The sequence below is a fragment of the Phaethon lepturus genome, unplaced genomic scaffold, assembly GCF_000687285.1.
Source record: "Phaethon lepturus isolate BGI_N335 unplaced genomic scaffold, ASM68728v1 scaffold10205, whole genome shotgun sequence".
Taxonomy (NCBI): Eukaryota; Metazoa; Chordata; class Aves; order Phaethontiformes; family Phaethontidae; genus Phaethon; species Phaethon lepturus.
In genome coordinates this window covers 38741-59394 of record NW_010538393.1, presented here as the reverse complement: position 1 = coordinate 59394, position 20654 = coordinate 38741, and the positions used below count along the sequence as shown (strand labels likewise).

The 20654-nt window shown below is 35.9% G+C and overlaps 1 protein-coding gene across 1 annotated transcript in view; it reads right to left on the bottom strand.

Moving 5' to 3' along the window:
- Positions 1–20654, bottom strand: part of LOC104620536 (CUB and sushi domain-containing protein 1-like) — a gene marked incomplete at both ends in the record, with an annotated part of 71048 nt that overhangs the window by 21132 nt on the left and 29262 nt on the right. Inside the window, 8 exons of the mRNA XM_010286788.1 lie at positions 2264–2406; positions 4070–4243; positions 4975–5148; positions 6441–6620; positions 7560–7736; positions 12333–12515; positions 16480–16653; positions 19803–19991. Coding sequence (XP_010285090.1) covers positions 2264–2406; positions 4070–4243; positions 4975–5148; positions 6441–6620; positions 7560–7736; positions 12333–12515; positions 16480–16653; positions 19803–19991 — 1394 coding nt within the window. The remainder of the gene's footprint in view (positions 1–2263; positions 2407–4069; positions 4244–4974; positions 5149–6440; positions 6621–7559; positions 7737–12332; positions 12516–16479; positions 16654–19802; positions 19992–20654) is intronic.

Sequence of the window (20654 nt, the reverse complement as noted above, 5' to 3'; positions counted from 1 at the left end):
CTAATAGTCACAGCACAGAGAAGCACAAAAGGCACAAAATGAATAGGGCAAGACAGGATGTGGGTAGATAGGGGAAAATCCTTCAAAGCTCTGCTGCTTGGCATCACACCTTTCTCTAATGAGGAAAGACTGGTAAAAGCTGGTTTATAGAAGCTTGGCTAAGTCATAGAAACAGGAAACCCCAGTAATCACATATGCCAAAAAACATTTACATCACTAGTAATTGTAGAGAAGTCTACATCTTGCTGTACCAGACAGTGATCTAGGAGTGAAAGCACATACTTGAGAAACACTAAATACAGATGAAGACCTACTATTGCCTCTAGAGGTGAATGAGAAGAGAAAATTAGCCTTGATGTTCAACAGATGTTAGAACAGTAAATTGGCCAGTACAATTCTGGCATTAAAGACAACTTGTGAGGCAGATAAAAGGGGGAGAGGAAAAAAAAATATCAACCCCCTGATCAAATTAGGTGCAAAGATTAGAGTTGTTTTTGAAGTGATGATAGGGACAGGTACAGGGTCAAGATGAGACAACCGACAGAAAGGCAACTGCATCTATTACTAGAAAAAGAACCACCTCAGTGGCGAGGTCACAAGATGTGGCTAGGAGAGAAGTGCCTTGGCATCTGCAAGCCAGTCAAGAGTAGAAGGTGAAGAAAAGAGCTGACAGCCACAGCAATGACAGACAGCACAATTGTAGGAGAGGGAGGATACCAATAACCAGAGGAACTTACAGAAATGATTTTTTGAAAAACAGTTCTACTAACTTGATCATAATACGACGTGGCACACTGCCCTACATTTAGAAATAAGCAGTAAACCCAAGCAGAACATATTTCAGATTCCAATCACAAATATTTATACCTGAAGAATCTATCCATATGAGGTTAATCATTCTATACAGTGACTGTGGATTAGTCATTGTTGCATTTACTTTTATTTCCTCAGTCACTTTTCTGATTGTCACTTGGTAAAATAATAATCTGTGAGGAATTTTGAATTATAGAAAGGAAATTCATCACAGAGAAACTGGATCTAACCATAGAATAATTTTGCCTTCTCTGACTGAATAGAATGTAACATAAATTGCTAATTTAGTAAAGCCACTTGCTGACTTTTTCGTCAAGGACTACATGACCTTTGGATCAGACAGGTCATTGGTTATTAGGTATTTACTGACTATTCATCAATGTATGAAAGAATTATGATCCTAAAGAAAAGTAATTATATCATGTCATATCATATTAGGTAATCAATTTATAAATAGTCCTCCCTACTGAAGTCTCCTAAAGAATTGAACACATGATATATTACAAGGTTAGAGGTTCTTTGTTTAAGCTGTATGTTAAAAAAAGAGTTTGGAATGAAGCATGTGTTTTTATTAAAAAGGAGCGGAAATTCTCTAAGGTTTATATCAGACATTTAAGCCTACAGATAATTAATAAATTTGTAAATATTAAATGCATCTTCATTTTAGAAAGGCGATAAATAAAAGAAAGAATTACCTCATAACCTCTGGAACTGTTTTGTATTCCAAAATGTGGAGTACCAGGGTCTGTACATGTATTGTGAGCTGGATCTAATGTAAAATGTGAAACACGACAGATATTATTATGGTATGGAAAGAATACTCCAAAACTGTTTGCAAAGAATAAGTCATTTCATCAACGTCTAGTGAGGGCAAGAATTGAATTTTTAATTGAATGTGTGTATTTCCGTATATTAAACTTGTATTTCCAATTAAATTTCCAAAATAGATCACAGTACTCTGTTTCAGTACATTGCCATTATTTAAGGGGTTTTTTTTTGCAGGTATCTTTGGCATTGTAGACTTTAGAGCTAAGATTACATTAATTTTTGCTAAGCATAGCCTTTTAAACCTTTTTGAATACATAGTATATCCCACTAATCATAATGCAGATGGAACATAAAGGGAAACCTTTTTCTTCTCTTCTTTCCCAATGAACAGCTTAATGATTAAGTTAGATTTCTTAAAAAAGCCCCAAAACTCCCAAAAATGAAACTCAAAACCAACCTTCTTTCTTACAACAAGTAAAATACTTAATTTTTTAATAGAATATTTTCTATGTCACTAAAAAAATATAATTTTCAAATGGACTACTACCTCAGTTGTTCCCGGAGGATGAAAAGACAGTCCCTGCACAAAAAATGGTACATCAACAGAGTATAACTAGTTACATGATGATCAGTTTCATGAGTGTAATTTAAAGCAGTCTGATGCTATTTTTGATTCAGCAACGTCCACTTCACATTCTGGTGGTGTATTTCCTTTGGGGATGCCCAGGCACACCCACCAGGTAGACAGCACAGGACTTGATCCAGTGGATCTTTCTGCACTATGTGATTCCCTCTTAGCAACCAAGTCTGCTTTTGTGCTGAACACTGCATTACAAAGAACGCAACTTAGGGCTACATTTAACCTGTAACCATTTTTAGTTTTCTGTAGAGGGAAAATTGAACTTATCAATATCACATACAATAATGTGATATGTCATTTTATTCTTAGTCAACTTCCATTTTCAGTGTTGACCATCAATAAAGCATAAAAATTCAGCTGGACTGATATTTATCAAAGGCTTTAAAAGTTAGGTGGATGTTGGCCTAATGTAAGAGAAAAAAATCCAAACACACTCCTGACCTTGAGCTGCTTGAAGAGCTCAAGAACTTTTTATAAGTTATCATCAGCTGGAGTGTCATTGCTAATAACAGACACATGAAGCTGAACTGACTTTTTAAGATATGTCTCATTGGAAGAAACAGTAGGGGTAATAGGAAGAATTGTCAAAGTATTTTAAGGAAATTATTAATATCCAGAAATAGAAAAGCTTGCCATCATTTGCCATCATATGGTACTTTTAGGCATAGTTCTAGGTACTGTTCATTGATCTTAATTTTCAAAATGGTTAACAATGGTACCTGTGAATATTTTAGATAGTCCAATATTTTCTTTTTATAACATAAAAGCTATGATGTAAAAGGAAAGCTTATGTCTTTGATGTAGTGTTTTCCATGTGTTATATATTATACTATATAACATATAAATAGAAATGTCATTATGACATTTTCAAATTTGATTCTTCACAATAGATCTGAGATTTAACTTTTGCAAACCTTCTCATCTCTGTTACAAAATATTGATGTAAGTTGAACTGCCCAGGTCACAAAAACTATGGCCAGAAGGGGTTTTGAATTAGTATACAAAAAAATTTATTGAGTGTTAATGTCTTAATTTACAAATACACACTGCTTTCAATAATCATCCTTGTCACTTTTTCTCAGAGTGCCCACTCCAGCTCTTCTACATAGCCAATATCAATAGCCACAGCAAAATATATAAATCGGCTACATTTATATCTGAATGTGTTTGTTGAGAAATATCAAAAAAGACTTTTTCTATTATTTCACCAAAATAATTTTCTCTAGCAAGACACCCCAAGCTGGATCAAATGTTGATGTCAGTGGCAGTTTCAAGTGTCCAGCATTTCTCTGTTAGTCTGATTATACAACATGCTAAAAGCCTATCAGTAGCACATCAGTTAGAAAAACTGATAGTTTTTTGGGCCCTGATAGTGAGAGAAACTGATAGTACTTGGCAGTTTATCAGAATTTCAAAAGATCAGACCCAGCATGTTTCATCCTTTTGAACTGTACAAGCCACTTTGAGAAAGTCCAAAAAGCTTTTTGATTCAGGATTGATTCTGACAAATGCCTTTAACTCTCCAGTGACAGAATCTGGTCTTTAATCTGCCAAAGTCATCTGCATGTCTAAAAGATTCTAAAAATAGCTGGAACAAATTTATTTACTTGCACTTATTGACATTCTGCATTTCCAGCAGACAAGCAATCATGTAAATTTACAAATGACTTCATATGTGATTGTGTTTATCCTAAAATTTTTATACTCAAAATATAACCTTATTTATCTAGTTCTTTTTATATTACACAGACGTTTTCTATATTTGGAAAGCTAATTGCTAGATTTATGATAGTGTAATAGTTTATCAAGAATATTCTCAGTAGAAACAGAGTAAGTAGCGGTAATTACCGATGCATGTTGGCTGAATTCCACTCCAAGTACCATCTGCTTGACAGGATCTTCTTGAAGAGCCTATCAGAATAAAAGGGGGTCTGCACTGAAAGCTAACTTCAGATCTGTAGGTGAAACTTTTTCCACTGAGGCGTCCTTCTGCTGGAGTGCCAGGATCACCACAAAAAACAGCTAATACATAAAAAAGGAAAGAAAAAGAAGTTATTAAAAGAGACACTTAAACGCTGATTGGATTGGGATGACAACATAATCTCAAAGTAGACAACGCTGTATGATTCTGCGATTCTATATTGTAATGCTTCAAAATATATCCAGTTTTCACTCAGTCACCCTCAGATGAGTATGCTGGAAATTATTGCCCTAATTAAGTAAAAGCAAAAATGTTTGTCAGAGTCCTGAGAAGATTTCAAGCACTGAAAGAGGTGAGTTGACAAATTTAGAAGAAGCTGAAAAACAAATGGAAACAAGATACTAGCCTTCAGGAAAGAAAAAAAGAATTTACAAAGCAGTGCAAGGCTATGGGCTTAAAGATTAGGACCCTTGTTTTCACTTGTTCATGGAAATGGAAGCATGGAAGAAAAAAGGAGAAGTGTAAGGGAAAGTTTTAATCATGCTCACTACAAGTCAAATTATCAGTAAGGCAAATGGTGATGGATCCAATTAGGTAATAAGAGATGGAGGTGACTTTTGGGGGAAGATGACCATGACCTTAAATAGGCACAACCACTGCATTTCATAACAAGGTTATGAAGAAGTTTTTGGAAGGAGGGAGAATTCTGCAGTAGTCCATGTATTACCTGATCTAGCTGAGTCCTTTTTAAACCGTGAGAAACTGACTGTAGCCTGAAACAACTGATTGTAGCTTTGGTGAAGTCCAACACAACTGTACCCTGAAAACTTACGTAAACATTGTGGGATGTCTCCCCGCCAAATTCCTCGACCCTCACAGGAGAGAATAGCTGTGTTAGACAGCTGATAGCCTTCTGCACAGCTGTAACTCACACTGGCACCCCAACGATAATCAGATCCTTCCACTTTCCCATAGAGTACTGGTGGAGGGGGGCCACAGGTAATAGCTGTGTCACAAAAAAAAAAGAAAAGGTATAATTTGAAGACTTTATAGGGTTTAGGAGAATGCAACATAATATCTATTCATACTTTTGAAAGCAAAAAAAATATTTCATGTTGTTCAGTTCCAACAAAGCATTCCTGTATTAACAAAGCAGCCTGTAATAGAAAACCAATTAAAATACAAAAATACTACTTCTAGGTTTAGGAAGTCCCTGAGCTCTAGGTTGCTGGAAGCCAGAGAAGTATACAGCTTTCCAAATTCTGAATTTTTTATTTGTTGCTGATCATTGTTGGAAAAAGGCTACTGAGCTAGGTACAATTTTTCAATAAATATCTTCTAAGATTCAACAATTCTAAATATTTTCATTTTACTTTAAACTAATTTTGCAGCACTATTTAAAGCCTTAATATGACTTTGTTCATTCACCTACTCATTTTCTAAGGCTTTCAGCACACAATGGACATTGATTTTTTTGGTAATTAGTGTCTAAGACTATTAAAAATATTATGATGTTTTTCAGCTTGTGAAAGAGTGCCCAAAATGATGAAATCTGGAATGACCAAGTTTACAGTTACACATCAACAAAGAGCAGAACCGTAAAACCACTCAGTGATATTTACAACAGAAAATGCAATCATTTGAATACATATGCCAAAATTTAATTAGTAGGCTAGGCTTAGACAGCATTTTAAAGCCATGCTAGATGAGCTGGCAGTCTAGGCTTTTTATAAGCAGAAGATGCCCTAGGCTCTTAAATTTACTCCCTGAGCTGCTGTAGTAGTGCTAACAATTTTCACTAGGCTGCCTTATTTGCCTTTCAGCCTCATCCCCACTATGACCTTTATGTTAGCGCTTGTAATTAGCTATTTGTGAAACAACTTTTTGGCTATTTATATGATGTCTATACTACTGCAACAAGGGAATCTTTTATAAAAAGCTTGATTTGCAGGAGCCCTTTACAGAATTTTGGACATCTAATCCAAGACAAAGGGCCCAAAAATGAAAATGGGTATTTCATTCCTATCATTTTAAACTGAGCTCTCTGATAATCCCCACTGTAGAGTGATTTTGTTCTCCTGTAGTCATTAATGTCACTATTCTGACTAACATTATGCCACAGCACATGTGCAAAATAATACAGATTTTACACAAATACTTATCTAAATGTTTTCATTGCATTTGTGTGTTAATTGTCCCAGAGAATGTTTTGATAATTTTTTATAAAGACACTCATTACTGAATTTCACATATAGTATCAAAACCGTATTTGTAAACTATTTAACTTCAAAAGCAGACCTTTGCAAATTGGTTTACTCTGGTTCCAAGTGCTGTCTTTTATACAACGCATGGTAGATGAAATGGCAGGCTCCATCAAGTATCCTGGATTGCACTGATAGGTGACTGTCTTATTGAAGGTAAAATCATTTCCAAACTGAATGCCATTTGCTAATGCACCTGGATCTCCACAGCTGATCACTAGTGAGGAAAATAAAAAAATGTTACTTTTTTTCAACAAATATGTAATGAAACATTGAACTATGTATAGCTAATGCCTTTTTTTAGTGTATAAAACAAGAAAAAATTTGATCAATATATTTCACACAAGATAAAAAATGTAAGCTTTAATTTCTAGCTAAAAACTCGTATTTTTGAGGCATTGCAATAGCGCTGGCCAAATATTGTGTTCCTTGAAGACACTAGTTTAAGGTGGTATGCTCTAACGGCTCCTGCAGACTGTTATGTTAGTGGTAGTTTTGACAGGACTTTTCTTTCCTTCACACTGGGATCTTTGTCACATTATGGCTAATGTTGATGCCACAATGCAATTCCAGCAGACTTATGAAATTCCTTTTCTTTTTTGTATCACTGTGCTGTCATCTGGCCCCATAGGCCTTGCAGCACCCCTTTACTCCCCACTCGCTTTCTCTGATGGAGTAGCCCAAACTTCCTTCTCCCTGACTCTTGGTCATTAGCAGAATAGTTTTTTGTCAGATTTGACTCCTTTGTCTCACAATAAAAACTGGCACAATAACGTATCCACTTAGGTAAAATCTGATTTAGAACCATCAGAACTTCATCCCATGTACATAAGACAAGCAAAAAAAAAAAAAAAAAGAAAAACAAGGAAACTCTAGAGAAACATTCTTAGCAATAATGTTATATTTTCAATGTTGACATTCATGAGGTAAACAAATACAGAAAAGTTACCCATGTATCCATCTTAAAAAGATAATTCTAGAAACACCTAGGAGGTATTAAAAAGGACAAGTACCTTTAGATGCATAAAATATTCATGTAAACAGATGAATGGGGAAAAAAAGGTGTTATTTTATCTAACAAAATAATCATTTTTTAGTAGGAAGGCTGGATGACTTACTACTTTAAAGCTTTAGAGGAAGAAAGTTTGTTTCTGACCTGTGCAGTCTGGAGCAGTGCCAGTCCATGTCCCATTAGCAGTACAATGTCTAGTAGTCAGCCCTGAAGTTTTGTAACCTTCCCAGCAGGCATAAATGACTGAGCTGGAGAATAATATTCCATCAGTGTATATTATCATACCGTTGGCTGGGGTGCCAGGGTTCCCACAAGATACAGCTGTGAAGAAAATGTTACAAAAAATCAGCATTTCTATCATAGGTGATTCACTGAAAAAAAAAAAAGGTAGGTCAATAGCCCATCTTCTAAAAAACTATAGCAAGTTTTACTAAGAAAATGTTTAATAGGTATATTCTTGGGTTAATGTCTTATTTCTCTTTGTTAATATGATCACTTTACTTGCATTTGTTTAGTGGTTTTTTTTTCAATAGCTGATTCAGATAGTTTGCACTGCTTGTTCCATTCCACCCAATATAGTCACTGGAGACAAGAAAGCTCATTCAGGACTTTCTGACAGACCTGTGCCTCTGTTTTGCCTTCAGGCACATTTTTCTATTCTTCTTCTGTTTTCTGGTATGTCCTCTTTCAATCATAAAAATGCATAAATAGTAAATTATGATTTTCCTGTTCATTTCTTTTTTGAATCAAGAAAATAACAGACATTCTGTATTGGCCTCCGTATCTTTTTGGCATCTGTAGCTATAGATTAAGGCAATGATTATGTTTCAGCTTCGTACATCTGAGATTCGACAGTGGTTTACTTTGATTAAATGTTGGGTCTTTGGGAGGGTTTAGTCTTGGGTTTTTTTTCCAGCTGACCAGCCAATCATGAGATGGATTTGTTTGTTTGTTTGTTTTTTTGAATTTTTCTAACAACTTTCCTCCAGAGCATCTTTATTTGACCATCCTGGCAGACAGGACACTGGCAAAAGCATGATAAAATTCCATTTTTGGACAGAGAATACTCCTCGTCATAAGAATAAAATAAAACTATCATGAGGTTAAGAGATTAACAAGGTTAATCAAGAGTTAGGAAGAAATCTGCATATAAATCAAACTCTTTCCTTCAATTTTCCATGGAGCAAGAAGTGGTTTGTAAGACTGGGAGGGCATACTTCAATAGTCTCTTGCGGAGCTTTCAAGAGCTGGAAATTCTTCCTACTCTTCCTACAGCACAAATAAATGTGGTGTCTTGAAAAGTGAAATGATTTAGTCTAATGCAATTATTTGATCAAATATAGGTATGATTAAAATTAATGGGTTGGAATATTGTGGTGGATTAACCTTGCCTAACAGCCAAATGCCCACTCAGCTGCTGAGTCACTCCCCTTCTCAGTGGGAAGGATGACAAAGCTCAGGGGTCAAGATAAAGACACAGGAATTCTTACCATTTACCATTGTGGGCAAAACAGACTCAGTTTGGGAAAAATTCCTTTAATTCATTGCCAATTAAATTAGATTTGAATAGGGACAAAAAGACAAATGTTGAAACATCACCTTTCCTTCCCTCTTTCCCAGGGTCAACTCCACTGCTTCACTTCAGGCTCCTCTGCCTGGCCCACAAGTGGTGCAAGAGGAATTCTCACAAGAATTCCCACAGGAATTCCATAATCATACCCTGACCTGCAGAAAAAGAAGCGTGGCCAGCAGGTCGAGGGAGGGGATTCTGCCCCTCTGCTCCGCTCTGGTGAGACCCCACCTGGCGTACTGCATCCAGGTCTGGGGCCCCCAGCACAAGAAGGGCATGGACCTGTTGGAGCAGATCCAGAGGAGGGCCACCAAAATGATCAGCAGGATGGAACACCTCTCCTCTGAAGAATGGCTGAGAGAGTTGGGGTCCTTTAATTCATTGCCAATTAAATTAGATTTGAATAGGGACAAAAAGACAAATGTTGAAACATCACCTTTCCTTCCCTCTTTCCCAGGGTCAACTCCACTGCTTCACTTCAGGCTCCTCTGCCTGGCCCACAAGTGGTGCAAGAGGAATTCTCACAAGAATTCCCACAGGAATTCCATAATCATACCCTGACCTGCAGAAAAAGAAGCGTGGCCAGCAGGTCGAGGGAGGGGATTCTGCCCCTCTGCTCCGCTCTGGTGAGACCCCACCTGGCGTACTGCATCCAGGTCTGGGGCCCCCAGCACAAGAAGGGCATGGACCTGTTGGAGCAGATCCAGAGGAGGGCCACCAAAATGATCAGCAGGATGGAACACCTCTCCTCTGAAGAATGGCTGAGAGAGTTGGGGTTGTTCAGCCTGGAGAAGAAAAGGCTCTTGGGGCGACCGTACCATGGCCTTTCAATACTTTAAAAGGAGCTTGTAAGAAAAATGGAAAGAGACTTTTTTTTCCAGGGCCTGTAGTGACAGAACAAGGGTAATGATTTTAAACTGAAAGAGATTATATTTAGATTGGACATAAGAAAGAAATTATTTATCAGGTAGGTGGTGAGACACTGGAACAGGTTGCCCAGGGAAGCATCCCTGGAAATGTTCAAGGTCAGGCTGGGTAGGGCTTTGACCAACATAATCTATGGGAAGATGTCCCTGCCCATGGCAGGGGGGTTGGACTAGATTGTCTTTAAAGGTCCCTTCCAACCCAAACTATTCTATGATGTTATGATAATACTAATAAAACAAATTGAAGACCATGTGCAGATACTGGTCAAGGTACAACACTGAGTTGCATTAGGAAAGTCTGGATGCATTCATTAAGGCTAAACATATTTATGGAATTTATGCAAAGGCAACAAGTCTGCGGATGCTTAACATTTGACAAATTGATAATTTGACAGTAGTTGACTATAAAATAATCCTTACACTACTCTTAGTGTCTATTTGACTTACTACATTTCCTCATATTTGCTCTGTTCAATTTATCACATCTTCCTATTTATGAGAGTCATAGAATCAAAGAATCACAGAATGGTTGAGAATGAAAGGACTTCTGGAGGTATCTGGTCAAGCGGGGCCACCAAGAGCCAGTTGCCCAGGACCATATCCAGACAGTTTTTGACTGTGTCCAAGGATGGAGACTCCACCACTTCTCTGCGCAACTTGTGCCAGTGCTCACGAAGCCTCACCGCAAAAAACTGTTTCCTGATGTTCAGACAGACCTCCTGTGTTTCAGATCCTGGCTCCATCTTCTCTGCACTCTTCCTCCAGAGATTCATGTATGTTGATAATATGCCCCCTGAGCCTTCACCTTCCTAGGCTAGATGGTCCGAGCTCTTTCAGCTTTTCCTCGGAGGAGAGATGCTTTAGTCCCTTCATCATCTTAGTGGCCCTTTGCTGGACTCTGTCCAGTAAGTCCACGTTTATCTAATACTGAGGAGCCCAGAACTGGACCCAGCACTCCAGATGCTGCCTCACCAGTGCTGAGTAGAAGGGAAGGAACACTCCCCTTGTAAGGCAGCCTGGGATACCATTAACCTTCTTTGCAGCAAGGGCATTTTTCTGATTATGTTCAACTTGTTGTCCACCAGGACCCACAGCTGGATAACCCCTAACATAATAGTTAGAATGTAATAGTTAGAATGTAATAATTATAGATTATAGGTTTCACTAAAATAAACACAATTTGCCAATTAAAAATGACTGAGTATTACTGATGTTTGGAATAACACATAAATGCCTTTGTTTTAATCATCACTTTTTATGTCTAAAATCGCAAATACTGAAGAGAAAAATTCAGTGGGTTGGAACTTGAACTAGGGGTGAAAGGATATTGTCCTCCTGTTCTCATCCTTATTTATAATAAACAGAAAACAATTGAAGGAGAAGAGAAAAATTGGAAGAAAGGGGTTTTTTTCTTTGTGTTTTTTTTTCCCCCCAAAACAGAAGGTTGAAGCAAAAAGACAAAGAAAAAACAGAGGCCTTTCAAATACCACTAATTGCTACTGAGTGCTGCTGTCCTACTATACTTAATGTCTTCATGCAAAGGAAGAAGAAAGGACATTGCAAAACTTCAATTTCTGCTGAAAATACTGAACCTGTGCCCACTGCCATTTCGATACAGTTATAGTGATATCTACACTGACAGAAGATTAGTCTGTGCTGAAGGGTACTGCATAAGAACAATTGTTAGATGAGAATACTGTGATCAACTCCAATGAATTAGACAAAATAACTTTTCAAACATTCTTGGAAAAAAAGAAGTAATTTTAAAACTGAATCCAAAGTCTTCCATTACTGCTTTCCAGTTCTGACAGGGAATAAAAAGTGTAAAAATCCTTTATTATCTTTTTTATCTTTTTCTAAAATGTGATTTCCAGAAATATTCTCTGTTGCATTTATTTTGAAAAAGCTAGCATAAAAATGGTATATCTCATAAAAAATTAGTCTAACTTATGTGGAGAAATATACATTATATTATACTTAGTTAAGAATAAAGCATCATTTCATCATTTGTTTAGTCCTTGATACATAGACATTACAAAGAAAGAGAAGATGAAAATATTGTATTGTTAGAAGATGGATGATGGATTTACTTATCACTCCATTTTCATATCTTCAATCTGAAGAATTTTTTTTAATATTACATTTAACTTAAGTATCTATTCTCTGTTTTCAGGCTCAATATTTGTTTAACTAGAATTATTTTCTGACAATGTTCTTATAAGAATATATTCCAAAGCTTTATCTTTTTGGATTTAGGTTTTCATGCAAAACATGAACTGCTTGCAAACTCTTTTATTTTATTTCTGCAGAGCAATATAAAAGCATATTTTTGGCATAGAATTTCTTTTTAATTAAAGAACAAAATGTCATTAGTAAATGTCATTAAATGGTGTCATAAATGTTGAGGGTATCAATACCTACCTTCACACACAGGCTGTATACCTGACCAGGAACCATTAAGGAGGCATGTTCGTTCTGCAGATCCTCTCAGTTGATAACCCATTTCACATGAGAAACGTAGCAAACTTTTTATTTTGAACTCATCCCCTAGTCTAGATCCATGGGCTGGTATTCCTGGATCATCGCAATAGCCAGGGTTATTTCCTGTAAAGCACAACAGAGCAAAATTATTGGCAGAGACATCATGTGCAAATGTAGTGGTAGTGAAGACACTCTTACACGAATAGTAGCACTAGCTGCACTGTTTCTATTATAATTGATCACTTTTCTTCCAGTACAAGGGTGTGAAACCAAAGCCAAAGATGAAAATAACATGTTTTTTCAGCTTCCTTCTTATCTCATACCTGCAGAGACCTAAACAGAGAATGTGATTTAAATAAAAAAAAGAATTGTGAACACAGGAAGCACCCTTGTCATTTTTTTGTCAGTTGAACAAATTTCTTGTCTTTTTGACATAAATGACATTTTCTATGTATTGTATTTTATTGTTCAACTTCCCTGCTAGTAATAACTTCTAACAATGAAAATTAGATACCAACAAGAGTGAAAAGAACTGTATTCAAGTTTCTTAAGAAATATATTTGAAATACATCTATCCTCAGAAAAGACTAAATGGTACCTGGCCCTTTGTGCCTATTCAAGAGTGGAAAGGTCACCTCATAATTTTCCTTACCTTTTAAGTTCCTATGCAAGCATTGGTTACAATTTTAGAAGAGAAAGAAGGTGCTGAAAAACAGACCTCTCAAACATGTCCTCATAGGTCTGATGAGCCAGTCAACTGCCTTATCACATAAAGCAGCTGCTACAGGAAATGCTACCCAAGATGGTCAAGGAAGTATGGTCTCAGTATCAACAGCTTATTATAATTTTTGGCATAAAATTTTCCCTCTCCTACATCCCTCAGTCTAAATTGTGGTTCATAGCAACATTATCCTTTGTTCTTAATTTTTAGGTTTTAGGCCTAGACTGCATTTCTATTAAAATTATGGTTTGGGTTTTTTTTCAAAATATGTATAAATAATTCCATATGTTGAAGTCTGTATCGTCTTACATAGGTTTTTCATCATAGGCACACCCCTCAGATGAAGAACAAAATCTTGAACAAACAAATAATAATAGCAAAACATTGAGAAAAATCCAAATTTAATTTTAGAAATGAAAATTTTCTAAAATCAGAAAGTATGATTATGTGTGTGGTATAAGGTCTTCATTATAGCAAGTTTGAGACAGACACTTTGGATACAGTCATGCTTCCTCATAAAAGGAGATCAAGACACAGTTCCTGAATTCAAGGCTTACTTGTGGGCTTCGGTTGTGTCCATTTTGTATTTTGTCCACTTTGTCCACTTAGTACTAGCTTCTTCTAGAATAGATTGCCCTTGTCACCCTGCTCTACAGCATTTTTACCTCTAAATACATGTGTGAGTGTCTTGAAACCAGCTGGCATATTCTGTCTTCATCTATATTGTTAAATTCAGTCTCCAAAACAGGATGGCTGCACCCAAAGTGGCTGTTGAGAATGATCTGCAGCACACACTAATTGGCAAGTATTTGTGCATTGTTTGATGGAGTGCTAGTTGGGATGGGTGAAAACCAGAATTCTGCCGACAATTCTAAGAGCATAATGGTCTTGGTGATCAAGTACTAGCACCCTGGCTCTGTTCAATCAGCAGTCCGGATGTGGTCTCTGAATGCCATCTGCTTCCCCTTATTCCAAGACATTACCATTTCACAGATATTTTCGTCTGCTTAAAATGTGTGAAATAACATGAGGCCTGTGATTCAGGCTACCACTGTGGCATGTTTACAACACGCAACAGATAGGTGGCACATACTTTGGCTTGTGAACGCAAAGACTGCAGGAACTGTTCAGGGCAGAAGCATCTATAATGCTAAAATTCTGATGATGTCCCACTTTGCTTTGGGACTTTGCTGAGGGAATTATTCCAGATAAATTACCAGATTTTTTTTCTTGCACATATCTAGTTTTGTCTTGGAGAAAGTTTCAACTGGATCCATACAAGTTTATAGTCAAAGGATATAGACAAAGGCAGTTAGAGTATGATGAAGGTCTAGAACCGTTTTTATTTAGCAATGTAGTTGACTACATATCCATTACTGAAAATGAGTGTGAGTCAACATAAACAAAAATCTCAGCTATCACTTAACTCGTAAGATACAAGTGTCCATCACTGCAACAGGTCCCAGGTGAGAATAAACCCTGAGATCATATTTATACCATCATGTATTCAAATGTATATTAATATATTAAAAAGAAATAAACCCCATGAAGAAACAGACTACAGGTTTCAATTGTTATATTGGGACTGCTTTTCATATCCCTTAAGTATAAAATCAATTAGCTGTCCCAGTTGTCCTGGGCACAGTCATTCTTTCACTCACATTATGAATACAAATTATTCATACTGCTTTTTTAATGGAGGAATCTCCTGGATACCTAACATAGAAAGCGTAGTTATTTTGCCTTAGAGGAATGAGAACAACTTCTTCATTTTTTTGGCTGATTGTTTGGGAGTTTTTGTTTGGTTTTTTATAGAGCTAACAGAGATAGTTGTCTCATTTTCCTAGGGAATCACCTTGCTCTCAAGATAATGTCACATCATGTTCAAACTTAGAAAATTAAATTTTGCATCAGTAACAATATTTTAGTTACACGAGACATATTTTCCCCATGATAGGAGAGGACTACACTGTTCTTCAATGTTTTAAAAATCTATGAGTCTATAAAAATACTATCACATTCATGACTGATATCTGAAGAGTTTCAATTATTAGCAATTATAATTTCTTTCCACTAGCATGAGAATTTCCCTTGTGGTGTGAGATATTGTGTAACAACACTAGAGGGCTCCTACCTTAAAAATTTTAAAGTCTTAGTGCAATCTCAGATCTGGCATCTTATACTGAGTAAAAAGGTGAAAGTGACATAAATATGGGAAAGTGACATAAATATGGGTTAGGCCAACAAAAGGCCAATTCTGTGTGGAAACTATCCATATGATTGCCCTGCAAAGATTCCTTTCAGGTCTAGGCATAGAGACCATGATGGCAGTGAGATCTAGTGGTTTCTTTCCCCCTTTAGCAGCAGAGAACAGAAAAGAAACATTAGTAATTTAAATTAGCTTCCTTTCCTCAGTGTTTCAAGTTCTTCTCAGCATCGTTGCAGAATCAGCTTATGAATGGACCATTTTCAGGAACACTTATTTAGAGATTTTCACAGTAGAGAATTTAAGTATCTTACACCTATTTAAATCAGGTCAAATCTGAACCATGTTGAATCAGATCAACCCAAGAGTGGGCATGTCCAAGAGCTTAGGGGAAGTTATAAGAAGATTCTATAATGTGTAATTATGGAACAATTTTCTCATTAGGAAATTTTCTTCTTAAAGTTGTCAGGTATTTGTTTTCTTACATACCAAAGTGTGTAAACTTTTTTCCCTTACTAAACTTATTAATACACTGTGCATGTCCTTAGTAGCCAATCCTCGTCTGAGCTCTTGACTTCAACAAAACTGTGTTAATGTTCTATAGCTCCTTCTAAATTTGCATAGTTAGTCTAGGGGAGAATAAACTGTTCCTGTACTTCCTGACAGCACCAAGAACATTGCAGAGGTTTACGGTACTTGCACATTGTGGCAGAAATTCACTTACAGAATATTTCTGTAAGTGAAAATAGGAACATAATGTATGAAGATTACCATCTAGTACCTTTGCTGTGTTTTTTTAAATCAATATTTTCCTTTGTGACAATCTTTGTTTACACAGAACTGTATTCATAAAAATAAAATTTAATACATACATCCTTTTTAATCAGAACTCTACCAGATTTTAAACAGTGTTTTGTGGCTTTTATATACTGCGGTATACAACCATAGCATCTAGCTAAGGAGTAAAGTTACAAAGTAATGACAAGAAGAATGAGACAATGTATGAAAATATTTTAATAAATGGTTATAATTCAGCTGAGTGGCTATTAGTGAAATTAAAATGTACTTCAAAAAGAAACAAAACAATATCTGCTTGTAGTTGAAAATTGCTTGAGAATAGCCGTATTCATGTAATTACAAATGATGGTTGATACAAGTACCTGAACAGTGAGGGAGAGTCCCACTCCAGTGGCTGTCTTCTTGGCACTCCCTAGTAGAGTTTCCTATGAGTTTTCGACCAGCTGTGCAAGAATAGTGAATTATAGAGCCATATGTAAATTTATCTCCTGAAAGAACTGCGTTGGCAGGTACCCCAGGATGTCCACAAGAAATGGCTAAGAAAGGAAAGAGCACAATATTATAAGATGTTTTCATGGCACAGAAAAAAACTATTATAACCTTTAAATATGAGGCTGGTTCCACACAACATAAACTTCTGTCTGGATTTCAACTCCTTCATGTCTTCAGTTTTGCTGTTACTACAGATGATTTACTGGTCATTTGTAAGATTAAACATAAAACTACGTGTAAAACTAACCCATCCAGTTTAGTCTTTCTCTGAAAATATACAGAGCTATCTTTCATTTTCATTCACTGTCCTTCCTTACAAATAATACACATTATTTGTGTTAATATTGGGAAAGAACAAACTAGATAAGGTTAATGTTGCAATGTGCTTGTTTATTACAGATATGATAATGGTAAACAGCTTTATCATATCTGTAAAATAACTAGACGCAGTTTAGACAGTATAAAGAAATAACAAAATTTAATCTGTAGTGTTGGTCTAAAGTAAGCAAGAGAAAAATGGATTACTGATAATTTTTGTAAATTCTTGAATCATATTTATGCTTAAGTCAATGTGGTTTTGTTTGAGAAAAAATTCAGACAAACAGTTTTGGTACGGAATAAATTGCAAACAAGTAATTCAGACCTGTTATGTGAGGAAACATAAGTCATCTTAAGGTGAACTAGAAATCAAATTCTGAACGCTTTTTTTGTGTAAAACTTAGGTTATCCAGTAGAGGAAGAAAAACTAAAGAAAATAAATTTTACATAACATTAGTAAACAGTCACACAACTTAAATAGGCAATACTTAAGTGGAGCAACTGAACTTGAGCAGCCTTATGATTTACTTGATCTATGAGTCAAATATATTTCTAGGAAAAAAAAGAATTATTCTGATGCCTGTTACTCCTGAGAGACACCAAAATTATTTATGTTATACTGGGCCCCATGATGATGTCAAACTGACTGCACAATGGATTTCAGCTAAAAGGCATGGTCCTGGCCACTGCTTCTTCACTGGTGTGTGTTTCTCTTGCTTTTGCTGGGCTGGCTTAAGCATTCATGTAGCAAATAGCAAACCAAATCTTGACACGGAACTGGCTGAACAGTACTCCCACAGAAAAAAACAGTGTTTGATTTTCAGCCAGATCAATTACCTTAATGAGCTTGCTTCAGTACCATGCAAATTCTAGTCCTGCCACAATTCTGGAAGGAGCTGTAGTGGATGATCAGAGTTTTTGGAAGAAAATAATATGTAGGTCACCTTAATGTGGCTGTACAATGATTTGTAGTGAGTAGCATGAAATTTTGCCAGTTTATGAAGAAGAAAAGAAGCATCCATTTTTAAGCAATGACACTCATAGGTATTGCCTTGCATATAAAATAGCAGTGTGTTTCCATTTTTTTATTCTTGAATGAGAATTATTCATGGTAAACATTGTGTCCACTTTGGGTTCAAAACTTATCTCACCTACCCCTCCAAACATTTTCCCCTATCACCAAAAGCAATCTTATGCTTGAAAAAAAAAGATTATCACTGATAACCTTTGAAAACTAAATCTCTCAATTAAGAACTTCAACAGACTCTGAGGGACTTAATCTGTAAAGAAATAAACACATCTTTCTAATAGAAAGACCCTTATTCATTTCACTGAGTTTTTCTTAGGGGAAAGAATGTTAAATTTGTCCTGGTGATATTTAGGATTCAGATAGTGTTTCAGCGCAGCAGCAGCAAATTAGCAGCAGCTAATACAGTAGGTGATTGAGGAATGTAGGCACCTCCCAGGCTCATTTGAAAGTTCCCACGCTTCAATCAATAGTCCCCAGAGCAAGGTCAGGAATTTCGATTCTAAGTGGATGGACACCTACAACTTGCATCGAGCTCTGCCTAAAAACAGAAGGCCATGTAAATGCTATCAAACTTCCAAAACACTTGATGTAGAAAGATGGGTAGCTATTCTAGGTGATTTAGATTCCCCATCCTCTTCTGCCTTTTGCATATGGAGCAAGGAATGTCGCTTCACACTGAAACCCCAGTCCTGGAAGTAGGAAGGGATCACAGACAGAATAGGGAGACAGACTTTTGTAATGTTTTTTCTAAGGTACAAAAATGGGGCACATGCCATTCGGTAAAATATTCTTACAAAGTGAACAATTTTATGCAGCTATTTTGTATTTAATATGTTGTATTTTGCATAATTATTTTACTATTGAACACTGAATAAACCCAGTTTTCAGATTATAGCTTTTCTTGACAAATATTGAAAGTGTAGATTGTTGTGGAAATGAAAACAAAACTGCTTGGGTCATGTGGATATTAGATACATCGTAGCAGGAAGAAAGCAAGCATAAAAAGGAAACAAATTCACTAATATACTTACATTTATTGATCTGATTGTTATATAAGAATAGAATCATAAAATAAATAATTTATGTAAACAATCACAATTCTGTAAAGCAAAATCTTTAAAATCATCTGTATTTGCATATCATCATTATATATATCATCTGATGTATTTGCAAATTAAATTACACTTTCATTTATTATTTCCTATAATTGCATTGTAATTCAGAAATCTAATGTCAGAAAATTAGTAATGATCAGAGAAGAAAAATATGTCAATGGAAAATGAAAGTCAGCCAAACTATTATTTTCTGGAAATCTGAAGTTCACTGAATTGATTATAGGAAACACCAGAAGATTTCCTCCCACTCTGAGGAAAAAACGATGGTGGAAGTATGAAGTGTTATGAAAAGACCCTCTTGAACAAAATTTTCCTACAGAACATTTCATAGATTCATTCTCACATACACACTTCAATATGTCTGAAAGTTATTCTGAGATAGGCATTACTGGTCTTACACTATAAATCTAAATGTTACGTCAATATAAATAATAATTTTAAATTTCCATAGCTGTTTTCAGATATGTTAACAATACATCAAAAGGGGAAATTAATCTTAACTTTCCGGCATTTGAAATAATAGCTCCACACTTCCCTCTAAACCCATTTTTAATAATAACAAGTTGCATGACATCTTGTCTTAATGTTTTCTTACTGAGCTGTACAATTTGCAATATGTTGATCCTAAAGTCCAGTTTTGTTCCTCAATAGATGGCTACAAATTTTTGTTTATCATAACGAAAAATCATACATGACTCTTTAATGTTAATCCAACTTAATGAATACTTACACAAACACTTTGGTAGTGATCTATCCCATAAGCCATTAGCTTTACAGGTCAAAGCAGATGAGCCCAACAGATAAAAGCCCTTCTTGCAATGGTATGCCACGCTTGTTCCGTATTTGAAACTTTCAGGATAATTCTGCTGCCCATGCCGAATTGCATTTTCCACAAAGCCAGGATCAGAACAGTTCACCACTGTAAGACAAACAGTGTTCATCACTGATGCATAATAGCAATGTCATAAATAAATTATAACAGTGATTTTTTTGTTACTTTACTTAGCAGCTCATGACTGTGGTCCATTTGATATCCTTTGTGTTTTTTCTTTGACTTAAATATCAGGTATGTTGACTCCTAAGTAAGTCACCAGACCTTTCTGCTTTGAAAGCAATACTGTGATTTTACTCCAGTTCCTGTAGTAGTCTTGGACATACAAGTGGTTTGAAGGTAAAAGAGTAATTGGAGGAATTTTTTATCATTCACTTGATAGGCTTAGTTTGGTCTTCTGTGTAATCTTTATGTGAAGGAAACCAAATTAAAATCAACGCAGTACATAATTTAAGTAACACTTTAACATTTTCTTTTTTAATTTCCTGTAATGAGAAAAATTGGTTCCAACATTAACAAGAACATTTTCCACTATTAATGTGTAGAACAGAAAGCGGAAGGTGGTGAAAAATCAAGTATTTGATAGTGGAGTGGGAGAGAGCGTAAATACCAAAAAGCATGAAACTGTTTTTCAGACAGCGATTAAAAACCTAAACTGTTTAGTTTTTATATAAGGTATATCCACCCTTCCCAATCCTTTGTTTTATACCCTGCAGTGAACATGATGGTTTCTTGGTAGAAGATTATGAT